The sequence below is a fragment of the Podarcis raffonei genome, chromosome Z (genome assembly GCF_027172205.1).
Source record: "Podarcis raffonei isolate rPodRaf1 chromosome Z, rPodRaf1.pri, whole genome shotgun sequence".
NCBI lineage: Eukaryota > Metazoa > Chordata > Lepidosauria > Squamata > Lacertidae > Podarcis > Podarcis raffonei.
In genome coordinates this window covers 50,457,129-50,480,080 of record NC_070621.1, presented here as the reverse complement: position 1 = coordinate 50,480,080, position 22,952 = coordinate 50,457,129, and the positions used below count along the sequence as shown (strand labels likewise).

At 42.9% G+C, this 22,952-nt stretch overlaps 1 protein-coding gene across 2 annotated transcripts; it reads right to left on the bottom strand.

The window, feature by feature from the left end:
* On the bottom strand, positions 1-21,629 carry PHF6 (PHD finger protein 6). 2 transcript variants are annotated; one of them, XM_053374295.1, is made up of 11 exons: positions 21,585-21,629; positions 13,139-13,312; positions 12,640-12,741; positions 11,281-11,414; positions 10,772-10,815; positions 9,164-9,324; positions 8,883-9,026; positions 8,277-8,381; positions 7,680-7,813; positions 2,061-2,187; positions 1-1,740 (listed from the first exon to the last, which is right to left on the bottom strand). In XM_053374295.1, the coding sequence occupies exons 2-10, from the start codon at positions 13,274-13,276 to the stop codon at positions 2,061-2,063; spliced, it is 1,089 nt and encodes a 362-aa protein (XP_053230270.1). In that variant the 5' UTR covers positions 13,277-13,312; positions 21,585-21,629; the 3' UTR covers positions 1-1,740. The 2 variants fall into 2 exon arrangements, with proteins under 2 accessions (XP_053230270.1, XP_053230269.1); XM_053374294.1 differs by lacking the exon at positions 21,585-21,629 and adding an exon at positions 21,134-21,193.
* Between the last annotated feature and the right edge of the window lie 1,323 nt (positions 21,630-22,952).

Sequence of the window (22,952 nt, the reverse complement as noted above, 5' to 3'; positions counted from 1 at the left end):
TCTATTTCAGTACAAGTTGCGCCTTTAATCTTAAATGTTACAATACAAAAAATAATAATAATAATAAAAATTGGTCAATGGCATAAGAGCAGTTAACTTTTATACACAACTTTTCTACGAAAACTGCATTCCTCCAGGAAGTTTTCAAATGCAACTGGATTGAATTTCAATTTGAGGGAGTATTTGTTCTTATACACAATAGTTAAGTCCCTCAACACATCAATTAAATGCATTTAAAAAAACAAAGGATCAAAAATAAAATGAAACTCAAAAAGGCTTCAGAAACGGAAGTCAGAAACATAAATCATATTCATGGAGTGCTTTTTGCCATATCCACGGCTAGTGAACCTTTCTGGTTTTCTGACCAATGGTCAGTATATTTCCTTTTGAAGTTTTGCCTCGAATTCAAAAGATATAGCAACATTTAGAGTGAACTTGCTAGCTTGCAAACAAGTATATATGTATTTTTTGGTTGTGTTGAAAACAATAGGCTTTACTAGGACAACAGAAGAAATGAATAGAAATACCAAGATTCAATGACATCATAACTGGGATGTTAAGACTTGGCATAAATTAGGCTCCAGCAGAGCATTTGGAAGATTTTAACAGCATTTAACTTGCTGATATGCCAGGAAGCCTTAATCAAATACTAGAACATTCTCATATAGTGGTCACAAGACTCAAAATAAATACTGACCTCTTTCTATATTAAAAAAAGAACACAAAAAAACCAAAACCCAGAATCTTATTCTGCATTCTTCTTACAGCATACGGGATCTGTACATATTTTATTTTTGGACAAAACATGATGTGTTCCACGCAGCACAGAGCAATTGAGGTATGATGTCCAATAAAGGTGGCTAAATTCCATAGTGAGAGTTAAGCAGGAACTCTTAAATCTAAGACAGGTTGAGTGTTCCCCCCACTCCTGCAGCCTCCAGAAGTGAAGACTTGGTTTTCAGTTGCCATTAGCCACGGGTAAAGCAGGGAGACTAGAAGAGGTGGTGAGTGGGTGGGAGCAGGGGGGAAAGAATGAACCACAGCCCTTTGGCATGAGTACTGAAGCTCACAGCTTATAGTCAACAGCAGCTTGAGTCATCTCAGCAAGGAATGCTAGGCAGTAGAAACCATCTTAACAGGAATAAAGATCCCAATGGTTCAGCACATGCTCTGGGAGCTGCAGGATTCTTTTCTTTTTTTCCTATGCACTGTGTGCTTTTGCAAAAAAGAGGACAACAGTTTCCCTCCATGGTTCTTAAGTGAAGGTAAATGCAAAATGCACTTCTTTACAGTCTTCCTATGGCACAGTCATGTCTGCTTTGCACGTTAAACCTTCTGTCTTTCCCTTGCTGCACAAAATCATTGAACCTAACATATTCCGCATCTTGGAAGATTCATTTAGTCCAGAAACCATGCTTCCTATTTCAATGTTTGCTGTTGTTTTGACACTGTACACATTTACATCTCATTTGTATAGTGTTTCAGGGTAGGTGTGTTGTTCTCTCCAAACACTGCAGACTAACTAGCTACATAATATTGACATGCCACTCATCGAAGGCTCACACATGAACACTTCTGGCAGCTCAATGACATTTCTAACAGTCAGGCAGTAAAAAAGAAAAGAAAAAAGGGGGGTCCCAACCCCTTTCAGACTTTATAAAGCCTTTTTTAAAAAACAAAACAAAACAAAAACAAAAATTAGTAATCATGGATGTCTTATTCATTCCGTTTAACTTGAACCTGTTTAAAAGATGACAGGGAGGAAGAGAGCAGATTTTAAAATAGTACAGAATAAAAAAAGAGAGAAAAGCAGGTTACTTAACTGAACATGATAGCTACGTTTACTGGCAGAAAGGCAGAGTTTTTCGTAAAGTTAGCTAAGGTTGAGAAATATCCCTGGATATTGCAACAGGGATTTTTTAAAAGTAAAAGGATTTTTTTTCAAAGTAACAAAAACTAACCTAATCATTGGCAATTGCTCAACTTAAAATATATCACAAATAACTACACTATTTTAACTGTGGCACCCCTGGAGGGCTGGCAGGTGAGAACTTTCATACCTAGTTTCCATTGAGCTGCTGCGAAACTCCACTATGGTCAGCTATTGACCTCTCGCGGCTTTTACTCTCTCGCTCTTCGTCCTCTTCATCTCGCTCATCGTTTCCACTGTGGTTTTTACAGTAAAGCCTAAGAAAACAATACAAAGTAGGGGCGGGGGGGGGGAACAACCCATGTCACAGGGTGTTCATCTAGTCCAGTGCGTGCCATTGTGATTATGTTTACGTTTGCTTTTTAATGTATTTCACCAGTTGCGTTTTATGAGCTATTGTAAAACCAACCTGAAAATGTTTAAGACCAGGGATAGAAATGTTTTAAATAACCTAAATGAATGGGTAAATATTCTGGCCTTAGGGCAAGCCAAACAGATTTAGTGGTTCTAACTTTGAGATAGGCAAGGCTATCGTGTCTCTCACTTGTGCATTGCTTCCTTGCTGTTGTCACCAACTATCTATAAATGGGGCTAAGGTTCCTCAATCACTGTAAAGCTAATGGGGGGGGGGGGGAGAGTAGGATGGGACTGATCTCTGAAGGTATTAGTAGTGAGGCTGAATTTGACCAAAACCCTTTCTTCCCTTGCAGCAAAATATCTTCCACCAAACTACTGTCCAGAGAATAAAAAGACTTTGGAGTGTTTGACCAAATCTGTGCTAATCCAGTTCTTGCTGGTCCTTCATGGGTTTCTTATACATACAGATAAGGTCACATGCAGATCCCACAATAATTCCTAACCCCTTCAGAGCAGCCAGGCTAATCTAAAAGCCTAATATGCAATTGTGAAATACAATGGACCATTGCCATTTATTTGGGTAGTTACATAAGTGAGTGTGGAAAGTATTCATCTCTGTTCAGTATTCAGTAGCATATAAGGGGTGAAATGGAGACAATAAATATCTAGCATCTATTTGGTATTCAGACAAGTCCTACTCACAGTTAACCAACTGAAATTAATGTACATTAATATTTTAAATCTTTTTTTCCGTGAAAATTTTCCAGTGCCCTATGTCTACTGGAATCTCATTTAGCACTTACTTAGCACTGATTTAATCAACAAAACTAAAAGAAGTATAGCATTTAAATTTTATATGCTATTTAAAATCTCTCAAGATTTTCCAGTAGCCAAAATATTTGTACTGGAATATTTGATTAGGGAGAAAAATAAGCACTGTTGAACTACACTAATAGCCCAATCCAAGCATGTCTATTCAGAAGTAAACGGCTCCTTTACTCAATGGGACTTATTTTTCATCAAATGTGTACAGAAACAACCTAATGAACCTTACTTCTAATTAGATACAAAAATGATCACTCTGCGTTATACTCAATCCAATTCAAAGCTTATTTATAAAACACATTTTACTGAAACACTTGTAAATATTATAAGCCATGTCAATTCATGGCATGTGTTAGTTTATGTGGCTTAAATTAAGGAGCTGGGGGGGGGGGCAGAATGAAGGCACCGAAAACCATTAGAGTACTAATTCTAACATGGCACAAAGCCCTAAGCACACACACATACATGTCATCACAAACACGCTTTTCCAACAACACAAGAGACGACTCTACACATGGACATCACCAGATGGGCAACATCGAAATCAGATTGATTATATTCTCTGCAGCCAAAGATGGAGAAGCTCTATACAGTCAGCAAAAACAAGACCTGGAGCTGACTGTGGCTCAGATCATCAGCTTCTTATAGCAAAATTCAAGCTTAAACTGAAGAAAGTAGGAAAAACCACTGGGCCGGTAAGATACAATCTAAACCAAATCCCTTATGAATACACAGTGGAAGTGAGGAAGAGGTTTAAGGATTTAGATTTGCTGGACAGAGTGCCTGAAGAACTATGGGTGGAGGCTCGCAACATTATACAGGAGGCAGCAACTAAAACCATCCCAATGAAAAAGAAATGCAAGAAAGCAAAGTGGCTGTCCAATGAGGCCTTACAAATAGCGGGGGAGAGAAGACAAGCAAAATGCGAGGGAGATAGTGAAAGATACAGGAAATTGAATGCAGATTTCCAAAGAATAGCAAGGAGAGACAAGAAGGCCTTCTTAAACGAGCAATGCAAAGAAATAGAGGAAAACAATAGAATGGGAAGAACCAGAGATCTGTTCAAGAAAATCGGAAATATGAAAGGAACATTTCGTACAAAGATTACCATAATAAAGGACAAAAGTGGTAAGGACCTAACAGAAGCAGAAGACATCAAAAAGAGGTGGCAAGAATACACAGAGGAATTATACCAGAAAGATATGGATGGCTCGTACACCCCAGGTAGTGTAGTTGCTGACCTTGAGCCAGACATCCTGGAGAGTGAAGTCAAATGGGCCTTAGAAAGCACTGCAAATAACAAGGCCAGTGGAAGTGATGGTATTCCAGCTGAACTACTTAAAATTTTAAAAGATGCTGCTGCTACACTCAATATGCCAGCAAGTTTGGAAAACTCAGCAGTGGCCAGAGGATTGGAGAAGATCAGTCTACATCCCAATCCCAAAGAAGGGCAGTGCCAAAGAATGCTCCAACTACCGCACAATTTCACTCATTTCACACGCTAGCAAGGTTATGCTTAAAATTCTACAAGGCAGGCTCAAGCAATATGTGGACCGAGAACTCCCAGAAGTGCAAGCTGGATTTAGAAGAGGCAGAGGAACCAGAGACCAAATTGCAAACATGCGCTGGATTATGGAGAAAGCTAGAGAGTTCCAGAAAGACATCTACTTCTGCTTCATTGACTATGTAAAAGCCTTTGACTGTGTCGACCACAGCAAACTATGGCAAGTTCTTAAAGAAATGGGAGTGCCTGATCACCTCATCTGTCTCCTGAGAAATCTGTATGTGGGACAAGAAGCAACAGTTAGAACTGGATATGGAACAACTGATTGGTTCAAAATTGGGAAAGGAGTATGACAAGGCTGTATATTGTCTCCCTGCTTATTTAACTTATATGCAGAATTCATCATGTGAAAGGCTGGGCTGGATGAATCCCAAGCCGGAATTAAGATTGCCGGAAGAAATATCAAGAACCACAGCTATGCAGATGACACAACCTTGATGGCAGAAAGTGAGGAGGAATTAAAGAACCTTTTAATGAGGGTGAAAGAGGAGAGTGCAAAATATGGTCTGAGGCTCAACATCAGAAAAACGAAGATCATGGCCACTGGTCCCATCACCTCCTGGCAAATAGAAGGGGAAGAAATGGAGGCAGTAAGAGATTTTACTTTCTTGGGCTCCATGATCACTGCAGATGGTGACAGCAGTCACGAAATTAAAAGACGCCTGCTTCTTGGGAGAAAAGCAATGTCAAACCTAGACAGCATCTTAAAAAGTAGAGACATCACCTTGCCAACAAAGGTCCGTATAGTAAAAGCCATGGTTTTCCCAGTAGTGATGTATGGAAGTGAGAGCTGGACCATAAAGAAGGCTGATCGCCGAAGAATTGATGCTTTTGAATTATGGTGCTGGAGGAGACTCTTGAGAATCCCATGGACTGCAAGAAGATCAAACGTATCCATTCTTAAGGAAATCAGCCCTGAGTGCTCACTGGAAGGACAGATCGTGAAGCTGAGGCTCCAATACTTTGGCCACCTCATGAGAAGAGAAGACTCCCTGGAAAAGACCCTGATGTTGGGAAAGATGGAGGGCACAAGGAGAAGGGGACGACAGAGGATGAGATGGTTGGATGGTGTTCTTGAAGCTACCAGCATGAGTTTGATCAAACTGCGAGAGGCAGTGGAGGACAGAAGTGCCTGGCGTGTTCTGGTCCATGGGGTCATGAAGAGTCGGACACGACTAAACAACTAAACAACAACAAATATATATATATCACAATCACAGCCACCTGAATAAAGTTCACTACAATTCTCAAGCTGTCCATGTACAGATATATTTATTTACATACATAATGTATACCCCCAATGAATACTTCAGTACGTATTCTTGTTCCCAGCATGGCTAACAATAGCAATAAGCATACAACTAAAAATCTATTAAGTTATTAATTAATTTTATATTGGGAATATGTTTTTTCCAAGTCCCAACAAAAAATACATAGCAGCTGAAAGCTTTGTGGGAGCTTTTCTGCTTCACACCACTGCTTGTTAAGATGCTGTCTTTGGGTGTGAAAAGCACTTGTTGAACTCAATCCATTGGCCATGGCTTTCCTCCCAGGTTCCTAATACTGCAAATTCTTTAGGAGGAACTAACTGAATCAGTTGGGCACAAAAAGCCGGGACTAAGTATCATTCTATCCTCCCTGCACTGCAAAGCAATCCAACAAGACTGTGCTCAAGACGTCTGAAGGCACTTTCCAGGTAAATCAAGCTAAGACACTCAAAGAAGGAAAAACAAATAAGGCGACATGAAGCCAAACCACCAAATCTGAAGAGACAGAACTTGCACCACACTGTTCAGGAAATGCCACTTTGTGACCAACCTTTGGGGTCAGACACAATGGCAATAAGGCCATTAGCCAATTTGGGTGTGAACCTGGGGTGCTGGAGAGCAGTCATCCGTAAGAAGAACTGTCATAGGAAACTGCAGTTGGTGTTGAAACCACCTAGAAAGGGTCAGAAGGCAAGTGACAGCCTGAGCTCCCAGAGAGACAACACTGGGCTGGACAAACAGCCTGATGTGCTGTCATCTCACTTTGGCCATCACTTTCAGCAAATCCCTTCTCAGCTTCCATTTGCTATTTGCTTTGGGAGGGGCGCGCGCAAAGAAATAACTGCATAAGAACTATTCAGCTAATTATAAACAGGAGTGGGGAGCTTGTAGCCCTCCAGATGTAAGTAAACTCAATTCAGCCCAAGCCAGCGTGGCCAATAGATGATGAGAGTTGTAGTTCAGCTACAAGGAAGGTCACAGGTTCCCCATCCCAGGTACAGAAAACGCTATTAATACAGACCCACTAAATCAGAGGTTGGGAACTTGTGGCTCTCCAGATGTTGCTAGGCTACAACTCCCATCACCCCTGACCACTGGCCATGCTCAGCAGGGTTGATAATAATAATAATAATAAATTTTATTTATATCCTGCCCTCCCCAGCCGAAGCCGGGCTCAGGGCGGCTAACAACAATAAAACAATACAAAAGTACAACACAAACAACACTCTAAAATCATTCATTATAAAATTAATTAAATTCAAGCCACTGGCCACCATTGGGCCAGAGCTCCGCGAAGATTGCCGAGGGAGGGAGTCAGGCTGTGCCCTGGCCAAACTTCCTGATGGAAGTTAGAAGCCACCTACAACTGAGGACTGCAGACTCCCCACCCCTGCACTACATTTAGGAACACAAAGAACATGGTTGTAGAGCAACGTTTCAAAAGCATGCTTTTTAATACATTAAAACACACAAGTTTAACTTTGGCACAATGCCTTGCTAATTTCAAAACAGAACGCTTACTGGAAACATTATTCTGTGTTAAGCATAGTGAAGAAGTCTACAGTCTTCAGTGGAACAAATTGAAATATACTGCCTCATGTGAGTTTCCTGTTGGCCAAAACATACATGCCTCTCTATTCACATCAGTTCAAGTACATAGAAATGATAACCCCATGGCCAGCCTGCCCTATGCTCCAGCAAAGTGTGTGGCAAAGTAAAAGATAATGGCATTTACTTGTAAATTCCTCGTGACATGTTCTCAATGTATTTTGCTTTGTCTTGCACTCCACAGTGGTAATGGTAGGTCTTGATACAGGCTTTGATTTCGCATCCAATAGTTGCACCAGACTGACTACAAAGGGTGCATTTCTGTTACACAGAGACATTAGAGGGAGGAGACAGAGACACACACACAGAGAGAGAGAGGGGTAGGGGGAGAGAGAGAGGTATTAATCTATCTCTTCCTGCTTCACAATAAATTTCATATTCTTAAAGTTCTCATTTCTGGTAACATTTTTCAACAGCATGCAAGCAGTTTGCTGGGGAATTCATGTTATTAAAACTTTTAAAAGTAGATACAGCTGCTCAACATGCATTACTTTCTATCTGCAGTAGTGGCTATTGTGAGGGACCAGGGGAGACTTGGCTCCAAACCTCTGCTTTACTACAAAGCTTATTCTGTCACTTTGGGTCAGTCACTGTTCTCAAGTCTACATTTGCTGTGAGAAGAAAGGGTGCAAGGAATCATGTCTTCAGCACTCAGCTCTTTGGAGAAGAGGCAGGGTAAAAGCCAGGTGGGTGGATAGGTCAGGCTCAGACAAGAAGGACATACCATTCTTTTCCCTCGTTTGATTTCTTGAAGTACAGTTTTAATATCAAAATCACCAAACTCTGCCCTTGAAGTTGTTGTCAATTGTACAGTGCCAGAGGAGAACAGCTAGGAAGAAAGGAGAGGCAAAATATTAGGAATGTGGGAAACCTTGGCTGTGTGGGACGTCAAAAAAGGACATGTGACAGGCAGATGGCGATGTGCTGAGGCTTTAAAAGGGGTATGGGCACATTCACTGAGGGGAAAAGAGATCAGTCAAGGACTACTAAGTATGCTAGCTATATAGGTTCAGAGGCAGTACACAGTGAGGGGATAAGTCTTGGCTTCAAGGCTTGTTTATAAAGGCATCTTGGAAACATCTGGCTGGTAACTATGGGAAAGAGGATGCTGGACTAGATGAACTTTTGGTTTGACCCTGAAGCACTTTTTATGTCATTAAACTAGGTGGCACCGTGAAGTGTGCAAGCCTTGGCTGGTAGACGGCTATATTTCAAATTAATGTGAAGCTCTGAGGAGGTGGACATCCAGCTTATGATACTATGTCATGGGAAAAGTTTCACTGAAAATGTTTGAACTCCCAGAGAATAAGGACAAAATGACTTTTCTCACCATGCACTTGTAATGTGCAGCTGCCTTTTTGGCATTGAATATATGAAGCTTCCCTCGAGCTTCATTTTCTTCTTCACCTGCATGACAGAATCCACATTTAGGTTTTGTATCACTGGGGCTGCTTCTGTGTGGCGATCTGTCTCTCTGGAAGAAAAAGACTTTTCTAAAATGTGCCAGAACAAGAAATATGGTTTCAACACAAGGCAACAAAGTAAGTTCATTATAAAAAAGAGACCTAGACTTCTTTGAGAGGTTTATAAACAAACATAGAAGGCACTTACATAAGAACTGCTTTCTACATCATCTGTGCCATGTGAAGATGTGGATCGAGTATCTTCTGGCTGCCCTTTGAGACTCAATTTTCTGGGCCTTCCTTTGCGCCCCTTCTTTTTGGGAGGGGATGTTTCCAACTCATTTAGTTCATTTAAACCTTCTCCTAAATCTGAAGGAAGAAAACCCCCACACATAAAAAGGCTAGAATGGTTTTTCACAAGCTCCTGTAGGGTAAACACCCACTGGCACAAAAGATTGCCTGGGGAGGAAAGCAGGGCTTGCTTTGACATGGCAGCAGCAATTTATTGGGCTAAACCCAGACTACTTTTTAATTATTTGAAAACCTGTGTTATAAGACCCCAATGTTCCCCACTGCCATAATCACAATAACCTGGGAAAGCAAGTTCCAAATAACTTATGTAAGCTCACTTCCAGTTATAGGAAGGGAGGAACTGATATGGCTAAAGTTCTCCCATGTTCACTTCTCCCATTACTTCTGAATATACATAACAGATTCCCAGAATAAGCAGCCAAAGAGCAAAAACAAGTATTTTCTTACAGTGTTCCTTGAATTAAACAGTGCAGTTATTAGAATGTCTACTCAAACCATTAGGGCTTGCTTATTCTGCTTGTTCAATGTACTCTACACTGAATAGATTGTTGTTCTGTTCTTGCTAATAAGTCTTTTGAGACAAGAAGACATGCAGGCTCCCATTTCTCTAGAGGTCAAAGCACACTCTGCTCATGGAGTTTTGATTAAAAATGTGGACACTTTTTCAATGAGCCCAACTTCAGCCACACACCAATAGTGAGGGAACAACCAATAGTGAGGGAACACACCAAAGGCTGAGGGAACATCCTTTTTGGTATTTTTGAGGGAAAAGTAATTCCACGTGTGCAGACAGGTTAGAATTCACAGTGGAATTTAGGCCAGGTATGGAACATGTTAGGTAAAGGTAAAGGGACCCCTGACCATTAGGTCCAGTCGTGACCGACTCTGGGGTTGCTGCGCTCATGTCGCTTTATGGAACATGTTATACACAGCCAATTCCTTTTTTTTTTTTTACAACATTAGTGTGCAAATTAATGCATTCAAATCAGAAACAAAGCTAGACACCACACCTGCAGATCTTTTTGGACATGCATCATTTTGCGACACAGTAATTCAGTTTTGCTAGCAAACTGGAGGTTAAACTAACCCCTTTCTAGCCTGGTGAGAAGTGTGGGGAGCATTCATGCGACACACCCACACACTGCAGCTGACACACTAGTGTGTCACAACACAGTTTGGAAAGCTCTGCTTTAGTGATCCGTGGACAAGCCTCCCATTCTCCTCCTTCTACCACTTCAGCAGAGATTAGTGTCACTTTAGAAGAATAGTGACTTGCCATGTCATAGGACCCAGGAATTCTGGCTCAAACCCTGATTAGCTGAGCTGGCTTTTGGCTTGTTTAAGGACTCTTCTTTGCTTATGCTTGTGATCAAGGAAGGTTTACTCAGAGAGTAATTTATTTCTTATTAATATGCTTCTGCCCTCATCCTATTTTCTCTTGACTGGAAAGTGTCTCCTTTTTGATGCGGAACTACTTAAAACAATGAGCTATGAATAATTTTACCTTCAGAGTTGTGTGGTGCTTTCTTGTGTTTTCGACATAATATCCTAGGGATAGAACATTGGAGAGAGCAAAGTCAGCCACAAAGGAAAAGCTTTTATATCTGCTTAGAACTATGCCGTCACTAACAAGACTTCCAGGCACTTTGATGTAACCATTATGCAATATGAAAAGAAAGGTTAAAATTATTTATTAGAAATTAGGGAGGGATTTGTTGATCAAAATTAATTAGGGATTGGAATGCAGTAAGGGGAGGTATGAGGAGGTCGGGAAAATATGTTTTATGAAAATAAGTGATTGAAATTATACATGTGGTGTTTTTTGTGTTCTGTGTGTGTTTATGGTTTATGTTTTTGTTTTTTGTTGTGATATGTGTCTTTATAATGTGTGAAAAGCTAATAAATATTTTTTAAAAAAGGCACTTTGCACTGAAAGAAATCCACCTCAGAAAATCTCTGCTTAAGTACGAAAGTTGGTTCCTTTAATGGTGGAGAAATGCAAGTGGTCCTTACATGTAAATGCCTTGAGAAGGTTTCTCTCGGATCTGAGCTTTATCATGCAACGCACAATAGTAGTGATAAGTCTTGTGGCAGGTTTTTACATCACAACCAACAGTTGCTCCAGGACAGTGGCATAAGGAGCACATCTGAAAGCAGGAAAAAGACACACATTTGGAACCTTCTTACCAGCAAAGGCAATTAGAGCAGAACTGAGGGAAAGGAAGCTTATTGCACTGAATTGGTACTGCTATTTCTTTTGCATGATACTTTAGAATGTGAAAAGGAAGCTGCACCAAATTAAAGGCAGAGGAAATGTGTATTCAGTCCAAATAAACAGGGATTATACTGTACTTCAGTTTCCATGTTAAGTCTGTTACAGCAAAAACACAAGTTAAAGGCACCTTAAAAAGCAACTAATTATGGTATAATAGCTTTTGAGCACTATGGTTCATGAAAGCTTATGCCATTGTTGGTCTAAGGTGCCTTTAGACTCTGAGATATTCTACACTTATATATCAACTCGGATAAGTAGCAAAGCTACACTTCTGAGTTACACTGTGTGTATCTATCTGGCACACACATGATCTTCAGACACTCCACTGAAATCAAGAGGAAATGCAGAAGCCCCAAATACAACTAGCTTTGTATATTAGGCAAGAAGTGAAACAGTCTGTATTTAAGTAGCTGCCAAAATAATCCATGATTTGCAACACAATCCAATCACTTTAGGAAACTTATCGGTGTACAAAACAACTTCTATTAAAATCTTTTCAAGATCAGATGTTTGGCAATGCAGACAATTCTGTTACTGAAAACAGCTGCAAAACTACTGTTGAGCACAAAAGCAGCATAAGAGAGTGTGCCTATTGCCTCCTCCAAACACTGTTTTGTTGCAGTAGCTGTTCTCCTATGGCAGCTTTCTACACAAATACATTACAGTGCAGTGGTATACACACACACACACACACAAAGGAGGGGGTTTCTTCAAGAACAGTGGCAATTCACTTTAAAGCTCCCTAGACCCTGCTGTGCCAGAAAATACATTCACAGGATGGAGCAGAATGACCCAGGGGTGTTGCATCCCGTTTTGCAACTGGAGATGAAATGGAAATGTGCTGCCCCCTTCCTGCTGCCCGCATCATGTCTCTCTTACCTGCACTGCATGCTGGTGCAAAGCGCTGGCAGTGGTATCACCTTCCAGCAAAACCTTGTGAGATCTCACAATCTCTGGAAGAGCTCACAAGATTTCAGTGAGACCTTCCTGGAAACTGGCACTGCTGCTTCTCTGCTGGCAGTTTTATCAACTTACTGAAGAAAATTTCATTTCGAGTTGAGCTTTTTCACTTTCAAGAGCTAGAAATGCCATCTTACCAGCTTGGTACCTCTTTTTATTTCCTTTTCAACGTCTTCAATGGAAAAGCCTCCAAGACTCTCATTATCAGAGTGTGAAGATACCAAAGCAGATGAAAAGAGCTAAAAAGAGACCAAAAGAGAGAACGAGCTAATTGTGACTTCAGGACTGATTAAATTAAAGACAATATCAGAACTTCTACATTAGAGAGAGGTTTCTTAACATGCAGTACTATAGGAAGTTATGAATATATAATGTTCTGTTCTAAAGCGTTTTAATGGGCAGTATGATCCTATGAATAAGCTTACTTGTACATCAGTCCTATGAATTCAACAATGTTGACGCCTGCCGGGGGGGGGGGGAATCACACTAAAAATAACAATGAGAGGCAATTGAGGGGAGAATTATCAGGGTGGAGGAAGCCTCAAGTACCCCCTCCCACCTGTCAAACTCCTCTTTGCCCACTGCAGCAGTGTTCTGCCCTAAGAGCAGCTTCCAGCAGTGTTTGGGAGCACTTACCATACATTTATGATGTGCTGCCACCTTCTGGTTTTCAGAAAGCAGTAGCTGCCCACATTCGTTATCTTTGTTGGATCTGCAGAAGCCGCACTTGCGCTGCCTGCCGGGTCCCTTTTTCTGTCCAGCTGCTGCCGACATGATTCTTACAGCAGTTCGAAGAATGCTACTTCAAGCCTTGCCAATGCAACACAGAACAACAAAAAAGAGGGTACAAACCATCATGTTAGCCTCTCTCTAGTTCACCAGCTATTTAGCATTCCTTATCAAAAGCATCTTCAAGATTTAAAATGCCTGGTGGTGGACCATGGCGCTTCCAAGTAAATCTGCATGTTGCCAAAGCAGCCCTTCTGCAAGGGATGAAAACTGACAAAAAACCCAACAGGAAGTGTGCCCAAATAAAGAAAGTTGAAAAAAGACAAAGAGCATTTGAGAAGAATGGATATCATACCATCTTGAACTTAGAATGCTATAAATCAGTCTTTGCTATTGATTTATTTTAAGCTGCCCTAGGAAAGTCAACTGTATTTTAATACAAATTTTTAGAAAACATTGTAATAGAAAGCACTCAACAATGCACTCATTTGCAGGTTCAGCTTGTAAATAACAGAGGATCAAAATGTATCTTGTGGCAAACTACTGATGAATGATTTAATTTGCTCATCCATGGGGTATGCACATTACAGAAAGCATCAACATCTGAGCTTGTCAGGTAGACATGTTCATCCAATTAGTTAAAATGTGGCTATCTGGCACCAACCAGATTTCCCAATCATTCTAAAATAAGAATATTAGAAGCCTAATATTAGAAGTGACCAGGACATCTGCCATTGCCTCATTGAGAGAGTCACGCATGCAGCTACAAACTCATAAACTTGTGCAGTATGATACAGATCAGCACTATGGCATGCATAGCTTTCTCATGTATGTGCAAAGAGCTACAGGAGTTTTGGCCAGAAGACTGAATGAACCACACAAACTCTAACAGCACAGCGCTATGCCACTGAGCAGGTAACACTCTGGTCTTCGGAAGCTGTGCATGTGGTTCTGGTCTTGACATCACACTTGTAATCATGTGAAGAACATAGAATGTCAACCATTCTTTGCAGCAACATCCAGAAGCTGTATGTGCACATGCATGTGTGCGCGCACACACACACGTTTTATTCCCCCCACCAAATAAAGTAACTTCTTTGTTGCATCATACCAAGAGCCTACCTCATCCAACATCCTGCTTCTCACAATGGCTGGGCAGATCATTCCAGGAACCCTACAGCTGGGGCTTGAAGCCAACTGCCCTCTCATTGCTGCTCCCCTGCAACAAGGTCCAGTGGCATCCTGCATATGGACACGGGCAGTCCTTGTAGCCACCAGGGCTAATAAGCCTTTGACACAATGCTCCATTATTTTGTCTAACCCTGTTTTAAGGCCATCAACACCACAGCTTGTGGCAGCTTGTGCAATGTATTGCTCTGCTTTCCTTTGGACCACATCAGTGAGGCCGGTGTGTGTGTGTCTTGTCGCCTGGGCAGCCCAGGATCTCCATGTCCACTGCCCAGGTTTGTGCCTGGGAAGGTCACTTCAGTGCTACTAACATAGCAGATTGACTTCACTCCTGGAGGACACTTTATTGTCTCTTGAGACAGATGCTAAGAACTGGTGCTTCTTTGTCTAGCCTGAATCAGTTTCTTTTGATGCTCCAGTCTAGTATTATGTATAGTATTATGTATTATGATGCTCCAGTCTAGTATTATTAGTATTATTTTAGTATTATGACAGGTGCAGATAACAACGACAACCACCACTCACTTTCCCCACAGCATCATGCCCGGGTGCCCCCCCAAAAAAAATCTGGAAAGCATCAGATTTTGGAACCTTTCCTTTTAGCAGAGTGGGTTTAGCTTCATAATAATTTTGGTTGCCTTTTCTCAGCTCTAATGTATCCTTTTTGAGATGGGATGACTTCAAACATATTACCACCACCATCTTCTTCAGTTATATCCCACTACTCCTCCAGGTGGTGTACATCAGTGGTTCCCAACTGGGGTTCCGTAACTCACCCAGGGGGTCCATAGCACCATTCACATAACAAAAACTACCATAGAGATATCAAAATTTTCAAAAGTAGGGTTTTTTCAAAAGCTTGGCTTTAGAAAAACGGGTCCACAGTACTTAGCTAATTGGGAACCATTGGTGTACATGTTTCTCCACCTCTCTACATATCCACAAAATAACTGAACATTTTGGAGCTGGAAAAAGTATGTTAAATTTCTAGGGACTGATAACTAGTTTTGTGGAAAATGACTGAAGTGTTTTTTTTGCCAGCTCTGGCAAAACATGTCACCCTTACTACTTTTATTTCGTCACAATAAAGGTAAAGGTACCCCTGCCCATACGGGCCAGTCATGTCCGACTCTAGGGTTGTGCGCTCATCTCACTTAAGAGGCCGGGAGCCAGCGCTGTCCGAAGACACTTCCGGGTCACGTGGCCAGTGTGACGAAGCTGCTTTGGAGAGCCGGCACCAGCGCAGCACACGAAAACGCCGTTTACCTTCCCGCTAGAAAGCGGTACCTATTTATCTACTTGCACTTAAGGGTGCTTTCGAACTGGTAGGTGGGCAGGAGCTGGGACCGAGAGACGGGAGCTCACCCCGCCGCGGGGATTCAAACCACCGACCATACGATCGGCAAGTCCTAGGCACTGAGGTTTTACCCACAGTGCCACCCGCGTCCCTATTTCGTCACAATATATGTGGTCATTTGTTGACCCAGTAACTGGAGCTCAGCTCACTACCAAAAAAATAGGCTAACAGAAGAACAAAAAAAAAATATTTATTTATTGTTGAAGGGTTTATATTGGGCCTTTCAAAACATGCCCCCCAGGCTTACAATCAGTATCATATTTTAAAATGAATACTGAGTATTTTCACACTTTAGAAATGCAAGCACAGCAAAATGCAAGATGAGGCAAGAAATTTAATAAAATACTTCAGCTTCCAACATAACAATTTCTAAGGCATCTAATGAAACTAACAGAACTGTTGCTAAGTTTGTGCTTTTTCTTAAAATTTAGTTTGTTAGTGCCTTTAATCTTCAAAGTATCATAATTCTAACACCGTTTGACATTTATAAAAATCAGGCAAAACTTTCTAGAATGAGATGTTTGACTACCCTTGTTCAGAATGCAATAAAATTTTCCATTCTTTTGAGATTTTTTAAAATGAAAACTTAAATATTAGTCTAAACCACTTTGAACCTTCGAGAACAATCCTTGTTGCACTCTAGTGTAATCAATAAATGCCTCAGTTATGCAGATAGACACAGATCCATTTCTGATTGGGTGGTGCCACCACGGCAGTAAACAGTTAGGCAGTGGCATGGAACCTGTGGCCCTCCAGACATCATTGGACTCCTCCTCATCATCATCATCCCTGGCTACTGACCATGCCAACTGGGGTTGCCAGAAATGGACCAGCTACATCAGGAGGACCACAGGTTCCTCACTACTGGTTCATGCCCATCCCTCAGAGTGACCTCTTCAACCTTCCCTTGTATAAAAGCAACAGTAGCAATGCACTCCTTCTGAAGAAAGTTTCAAATATCTGGAGGACACCAAGTTGGGGAAGGCTGCTGTATTCACTGGCCTTTGCAATATAGTTGCCTTACTTGTCCTCACAACACTGTCCTTGATTAATGGGGAGATGCTGGAGCTCAGTGGAAGTAGAGCATCAGCTTTACATGCAAAAAAGGCCCCAGGTTCAATCTCCTGGCATATTCAAGTAGGACTAGGATATGTTGCTCTCTGAAGTCTTGGAGTGATGCTATGATCAGTGTACATAGTACTGAGCTAAACAGACCAGTGGTATGACTTTGTATGAGGCGGTTTCCTATGTTTATGGCCTACAATGTTTTTCTCTTTAAAATCCAGTTTTAGTTCAAGCTTTCCTGCAATATAATCTGAAAAAACCACCAACTGAGCAGGAACCACCAACTTTAAAAAGTCAATGCACCATAGAAACCTGAATATGCACACACATTCCTGAACTGGAAACTCTTCTGACAATTTCCCAGCTAATAACAGAAGTCACATGCCACTTTACACAGCATAAAAAATTCTTCCAGAAACATCAACAGTAGCAACAGAATGGTTTCAGACTAAAGATTGCCACTGCCTATAAATGCATTCCAAAGATACTTAATTTGCCAACCCAGAATCCCAACTTCTTACTTGCAAGACTACTCAGGAATCAAGTTAAACATGTATGTTTACTGAATCAGGGCCTTAAGCATCACCAGTATGTTCTAGTGGATTCTTTATGAAGGTTTGATAACTACCATGATGTATTTAGCAGAATAAAACTGGGGAGGGAACCCCACCTCCTTTCAAAACAATATTCAAGGCTTTATTTCTCCATAGCATGGCTTTATGGGTACAAACAAAGATAGAAATGTGACCATTTCCCCCTATAAATGCCTATTGTGTCTTAAGCCCTTCTTGTGGCCCCACTGCACTTTTCTAAATGGCTCATTTCTAAGGCATGGGGGGAAAGGCTGGCTCAACAAAAGCTTCAACCAGCAGACTATTTATTAAGTACAGGAGGAAAAGCAGCAGTGATGTCACCTAAGCCATGGAAAGGAGGGAAATTCAAGAGCTGGTCTTCATGCTCCATTTAGCTTCTAGAGTCAAGTCCTAGCCTGTCATTTCTCCAAGAGGACAGGGCTTCAGGTGTCTCAAAACGGCCAAACATTTTAGTATGATTGGGTATACTTCACATTTACGTTATAACAAAAACATGCTTAGGATTTCCTGGGTTTGCAAGAGATCTTGCAACTGAGAAGTAATGCAGTAGCAACGTACAAAGAGGAATGTAGGCAAATGATCAGGTGCTTTTGGACTGAAAAAAATTGTGGCACTAGCATTATTTCTGAAATTGATCACTGGAAATCTTTATGCTTGGCTTTCAAAAATGTAAACAAAGTAACTATGGAACAAATGGCAAAATTCTTTTTGGGACTGCAAATTAATGCTCCAAGAATATGTCTGAAAAGGGTTAGCATCCATTGTGCCAATTGTGAATACTATGGCATTCCCCTTTAAAGCCCTGTAACAAAATACTAGAAAATAGAGAATAGAAGTGCTTAACTTGCCCTGGATTCTGCTGTGTGTGTGTGTTTGTAGGAAAAGATTAATAGTCAGATTCAAAGCAGTAAATGGAAGTCACATTGATTTAGGCTTCCAGCCCTATGTAAAAATAGTAGACTTTAAAACTGTGTTGCCACTTAAAAGATATTTGTGCAACAGAAACCCTAGTTTTGTTACAGTGCACTCAACAGGGAACCTTGGTCAATCCCAGCTAACATGTTCATCCTTTTGACAGACAAGCTGGCAGACACCCATTGCCCACTGGTATGCTTTTATATCTTCACAAGTATGTGCAGAATTTTTATTTGCACACCCAAAACAATTATATGCAATGGGTCTCAAACACTTGGGGTGTATTTATTGGGTGAATCAGCAATGGGAGCCACAAATCACAAGCCAGAGCGCTACAGATATCCAAAGCAGGCAAATAAGCACCTGTGCTTTTTCCACTTCTGCTGTGTACATACAATTGACAATGGCATTAGCCAGGCACACTCTGTGCCAGCTCTTCAACATATGTGCTTGTTCTCCATTGTCAGTCAGGCACAATTCAACCTTGAAGTCCCTAAATGGCGTTGGTACAATATATTTTAGGGAACTGCTACCTTCCATTATTTGTTTGCTAAATCCACCCAGCTAAGATCATCAGCTGAGCACAACATAGTACACCCTTGCAGTCTGAGTAAGGCATATTCTAATGGGATACTCACATTTTGACGGAACTTAAGTTAAGACAGAATAGTACAAGCATTCTAACTGCTCTCACCAATACCTGTGTGCATATCAAACCAAGAAATTTCTCCCAGAGGTTTGGGGAGGTGGAGGCAGATGACAAAAGCTTGATTTTTTAAAGTTTTAGGAGATGGCCTGGGAACCAAACATCTCTCTATATAAAAAGCCCCTTTCAAGTTTTACACATTACGAGAATTTAATACAAGTGACAACTACTGTCAGTCCCATAAGGAATGAGCTTTTAGTTATTCAAGATGAAGCAAGACAATTACTCAAGACTCAGAATGTTCAGAGAATCGGTGACACTTGGTCAAAGCTCTCCAAAGGTGTTTGTCTTCTACCAAAGGCCAGTGAAACAAAACCCAAATGTGAAGAGGCTATAGAGAACATTAAGAAGTTTCATATGGAACTGGATGTGTATGTTTCATGTTGCCTACTGGGCAGCTATTCATATCCATACATATTTTTCAAGATCTCAGGAAATGTACTTGTCTCTCCTCCTGACTGCTCTGCAAACACACCATAGCTACAGGAAAGTAATACTGAAATGAAAAGAGAAACAGGCAGGGTGATCAGAAAAATTCATTTCAACAGAACTCCCCGGTCCACAACCAACATGGGACACTATGTGCCCAGATAGAAATGTTACTATAGCAACATCATCTCACCAAACTCCTTGCTGTACATTTTTTTACAGATAAATGCACTTCCAATAGACTATGCCTGAAACCAGGAGAGGATTTATTATTGAATTTGTACCCCAACCTTTAGTCAAAGAGCAGCTAACATACAACCAAAACAAGGCAGTCCATAGTACTAGGCTTGGAATCTTAAAAAACCCGATATACAAGGGAAGAAGGATGGGAAGGGAAGAGGAAAATAACAACAAAAACTCAGGCACCAGTTTCTAAACACTCATTCCTATAGTGGCTGGCTGGCAGAGGGCAAAAGGATAACTTGTAATGGCAGGCATAAGAAAGCTGCCTTGTACAGTTAGATCCTTGATGCCTCTAGCAGCTCAGTGCTGTCTATAATGATTGGCAGCATCCATCCAGTGCTGCAGACATGGAATGTTTCCCAATCATACCCACAGTTGTTGGGACTTGAACCTAGAACTTTCTGCATACAAAGCAGAAGCTATACTGCAAAGCTGCAGCCCTTCCCAACCCTTCTACAGCATAGACAGCAGGCACATTTTATTAAGAGCTGGAAGTCCCACATTCATCTCACCTCAGCCACAAACTCATTAGGGCTGCAATCCTGAGTAGCTACTAGAAAGTAAACTACATTGAACATCTCAGGACTTATTCCCAGGTAAACATACATGGGTGGGCAGCTTAAAGCAAACCATTGTGCCCTAACACTCAGATTTGTAACAAGGGGGAAACCAAATGGCCGTGCAGGGCAAGGACAACTGAATAACACACAAAACCCTGGGCATCTGAAAATGTGCTAGCTTAGTGCAGCTAACAATGAAGCTATTGTGAACATAAGAGCCTGCTGAATCGTTGCAGCAGGCTGCATTAGATGACCCTCAGGAGTCCCCTTCAACTCTACAATTTGGTGATTCTATGAATCAGGCGAAAGGCTCATCTAGTCCAGCATCCTGTTCTCACGGCGGCCAACCAGATGCCTGTGGGAAACCTGTAAGCAGGATTCTAGCATAAAAGCGCTCTCCACCTCCTGTGGTTTCCATCTACTGGAATTCTGAAGCATTGCTGTATTACAAACACATGAACTCTTGTTTTTACGATGACATCCTTATGAAGCCAGCAAGGCAATGCATGGTATCAAGGAATAAGTCTCACTGAATGCTATGGGTTTTCCTTCCAAGAACAGGTGCTTAACGCAACAGCTCTACTAGTCAGATATTCTGCTTGTGCATGTGTATGTGTCGGTGGAATTCAGTACAGGTTTGCTTGGGTGTAAGCCCCAGCGACCTCAATGCAGTTTCCCTGTAAGTCAGTCCCATCCCCAAACCGCGAGTTTAGGCCTAGAGCGCCCAGGTGTAGACACGAAGACTTAGGACACGTGGGCCCACCTCCGCCCAGGTGGGACTTAGTAGCTGACTGACCTTGCACCGCTCCCCCGCCCCACGCCCAGCAGCCCCTTCCCCTTACAGACCCATCTCACAAGGCTCCTGCGAAGAGCGGGAGAGGAACCTTGTACTTGGCGGCGAGCCCCCTGGAAGAGAAAAGTGCGCGGTCAACCTCAGCAAACGACCCAGCGAAGCAGCAGCAGCAGCTGACCCGCAACTCGGCTGCAGGGCCCCCTGGAAAGGCCATTGGGGCTGCGGGCGGGGGTGAGGGAGGGAGGGAGGGAGGGAAGAGCAGCCTCCCCTTTAGCTCCTGGGCAAGGAGAGAGGGAGGGAAAGGCAGCACCCCCCTCGGGATGGCTGGACTAGATGACCCCTGGGCTCCTCTGAGGGCCGCCGGAGGGGCGAGGGCGGTAGGTCCCCCCGAGGCCCCCCGCCCGCAGGGGGAAGCGGGTGTCCCGGCCCCCACCCCAGGGCAGCGAGGAGCGGTTCCCATGGCAACCGGCCCTCCGGGAGGGGGGCGTGGGGCGTGGGACTCACCCGGTCGGCTGGGCAGGAAGGAGCGCCTCTTGGCCGGGGCGCAGCGTCAACCGCCCTTTTCCTCCGGAGGCGCAGCAGCAGCAGGAGGAAAAAGACGCCGCCGCGCTTGACGCAAGCACGCACGAACGGCGCCTGACGCCCGCGAGACCGGCGTTTTATGCCACGCCCTCAGCCAAACCAAGCGGCTCGCCTGCCCTTTTGGCTGCCGCGGCGGCCGCTTACTGCGCATGCGCCCTGATTGGGGTGGTTTTTTAAAAACCCAACTAATATGGCGACTGCGAGGGACTCGACTTTCCCTCACGCGCCTTTGGTGGCGGGATGGAAGGAGTAGTAGGGGTTAACCAGTCTCGCGCCTGCGCAGAAAAGGGAGCGGGAAGAGGCGGAGTGGCTAGCGCGCGCTCGTTTCCAATGGAGGAGTCCCGCGCATGCGCTGCTGCTACTGCTGCCGCCGCTGCAGGTTTTGTTTCGTTTGATTTTGTTAAAAAGGAGGTGGCGCGTCAGGCTGTTGAAAGGGTTGAGCGGTTTTGAGCATGCGCCCCTCTCCCGATTATAAATGTATTTGTTTAATTCCACCCCGGACATTTAGTGGGAATAACGCAGCTGGACCCGTCAGCGCTTAGGGGCATGTGGGAGTGTTTTAAGCACTGGTTGCACGGAATGTGTTTGCGCACACCCCCCCCCCCAGAAAAATACGCCAAGCCAAAGTTTTGTAAAAAAGAAAAGAAAAGCAAAATCTCACTCTCCAAGGGACAAAATAACCAGGACTGTGAACTATCGGATCATGGCCCCTGAAGGCGCGGGGGGGGGGGAGTGTTACCTATCACCGGTCAGTGGGACAAAAAAGGAAGGCGACTCTCAGGCTTCTGGTGCATGTTCAGAGGAGAGATTGCATAGGAGAGGGGCCACCACTGAACAAGGCACCCCTTGCGCTCCCTGCCTTGTGGCTTTTTATGGCGGGCAGGCAGCGAGCAGAGCCGCTCCTGATGACCGCAGTGCGCAGGCGGGTCAATATCTTGGCAGACAACCCTGGACAGTTTAGGCTCTTACCTGCTAATGGCAAGGCCTTGAATTGGGGCCCAGTAGCTTACCAGCAAGCCAGAACAGCACGTCCAAGGTTGGCCGGGCATGAACCCTCCTTGGGCCACCTGCCGGGCTGCAGCATTCTGCACCAGCTTCTGGGCCATCTTCAACAGAAAACATATTGCAGCAGTCTATCCCAGAAGTTACCATGGGGTGCTGGGACTACAAAACAGCCATAGCTGGTGAATCAGCTGTAGCCAGGCAAAAGTGACCCTCGCATCAGAGGCTACATAAGGTTGCAGTGATCGTTTGAAATTGATGAGCTCCCCAAGCTATGCAGCTGCTCCT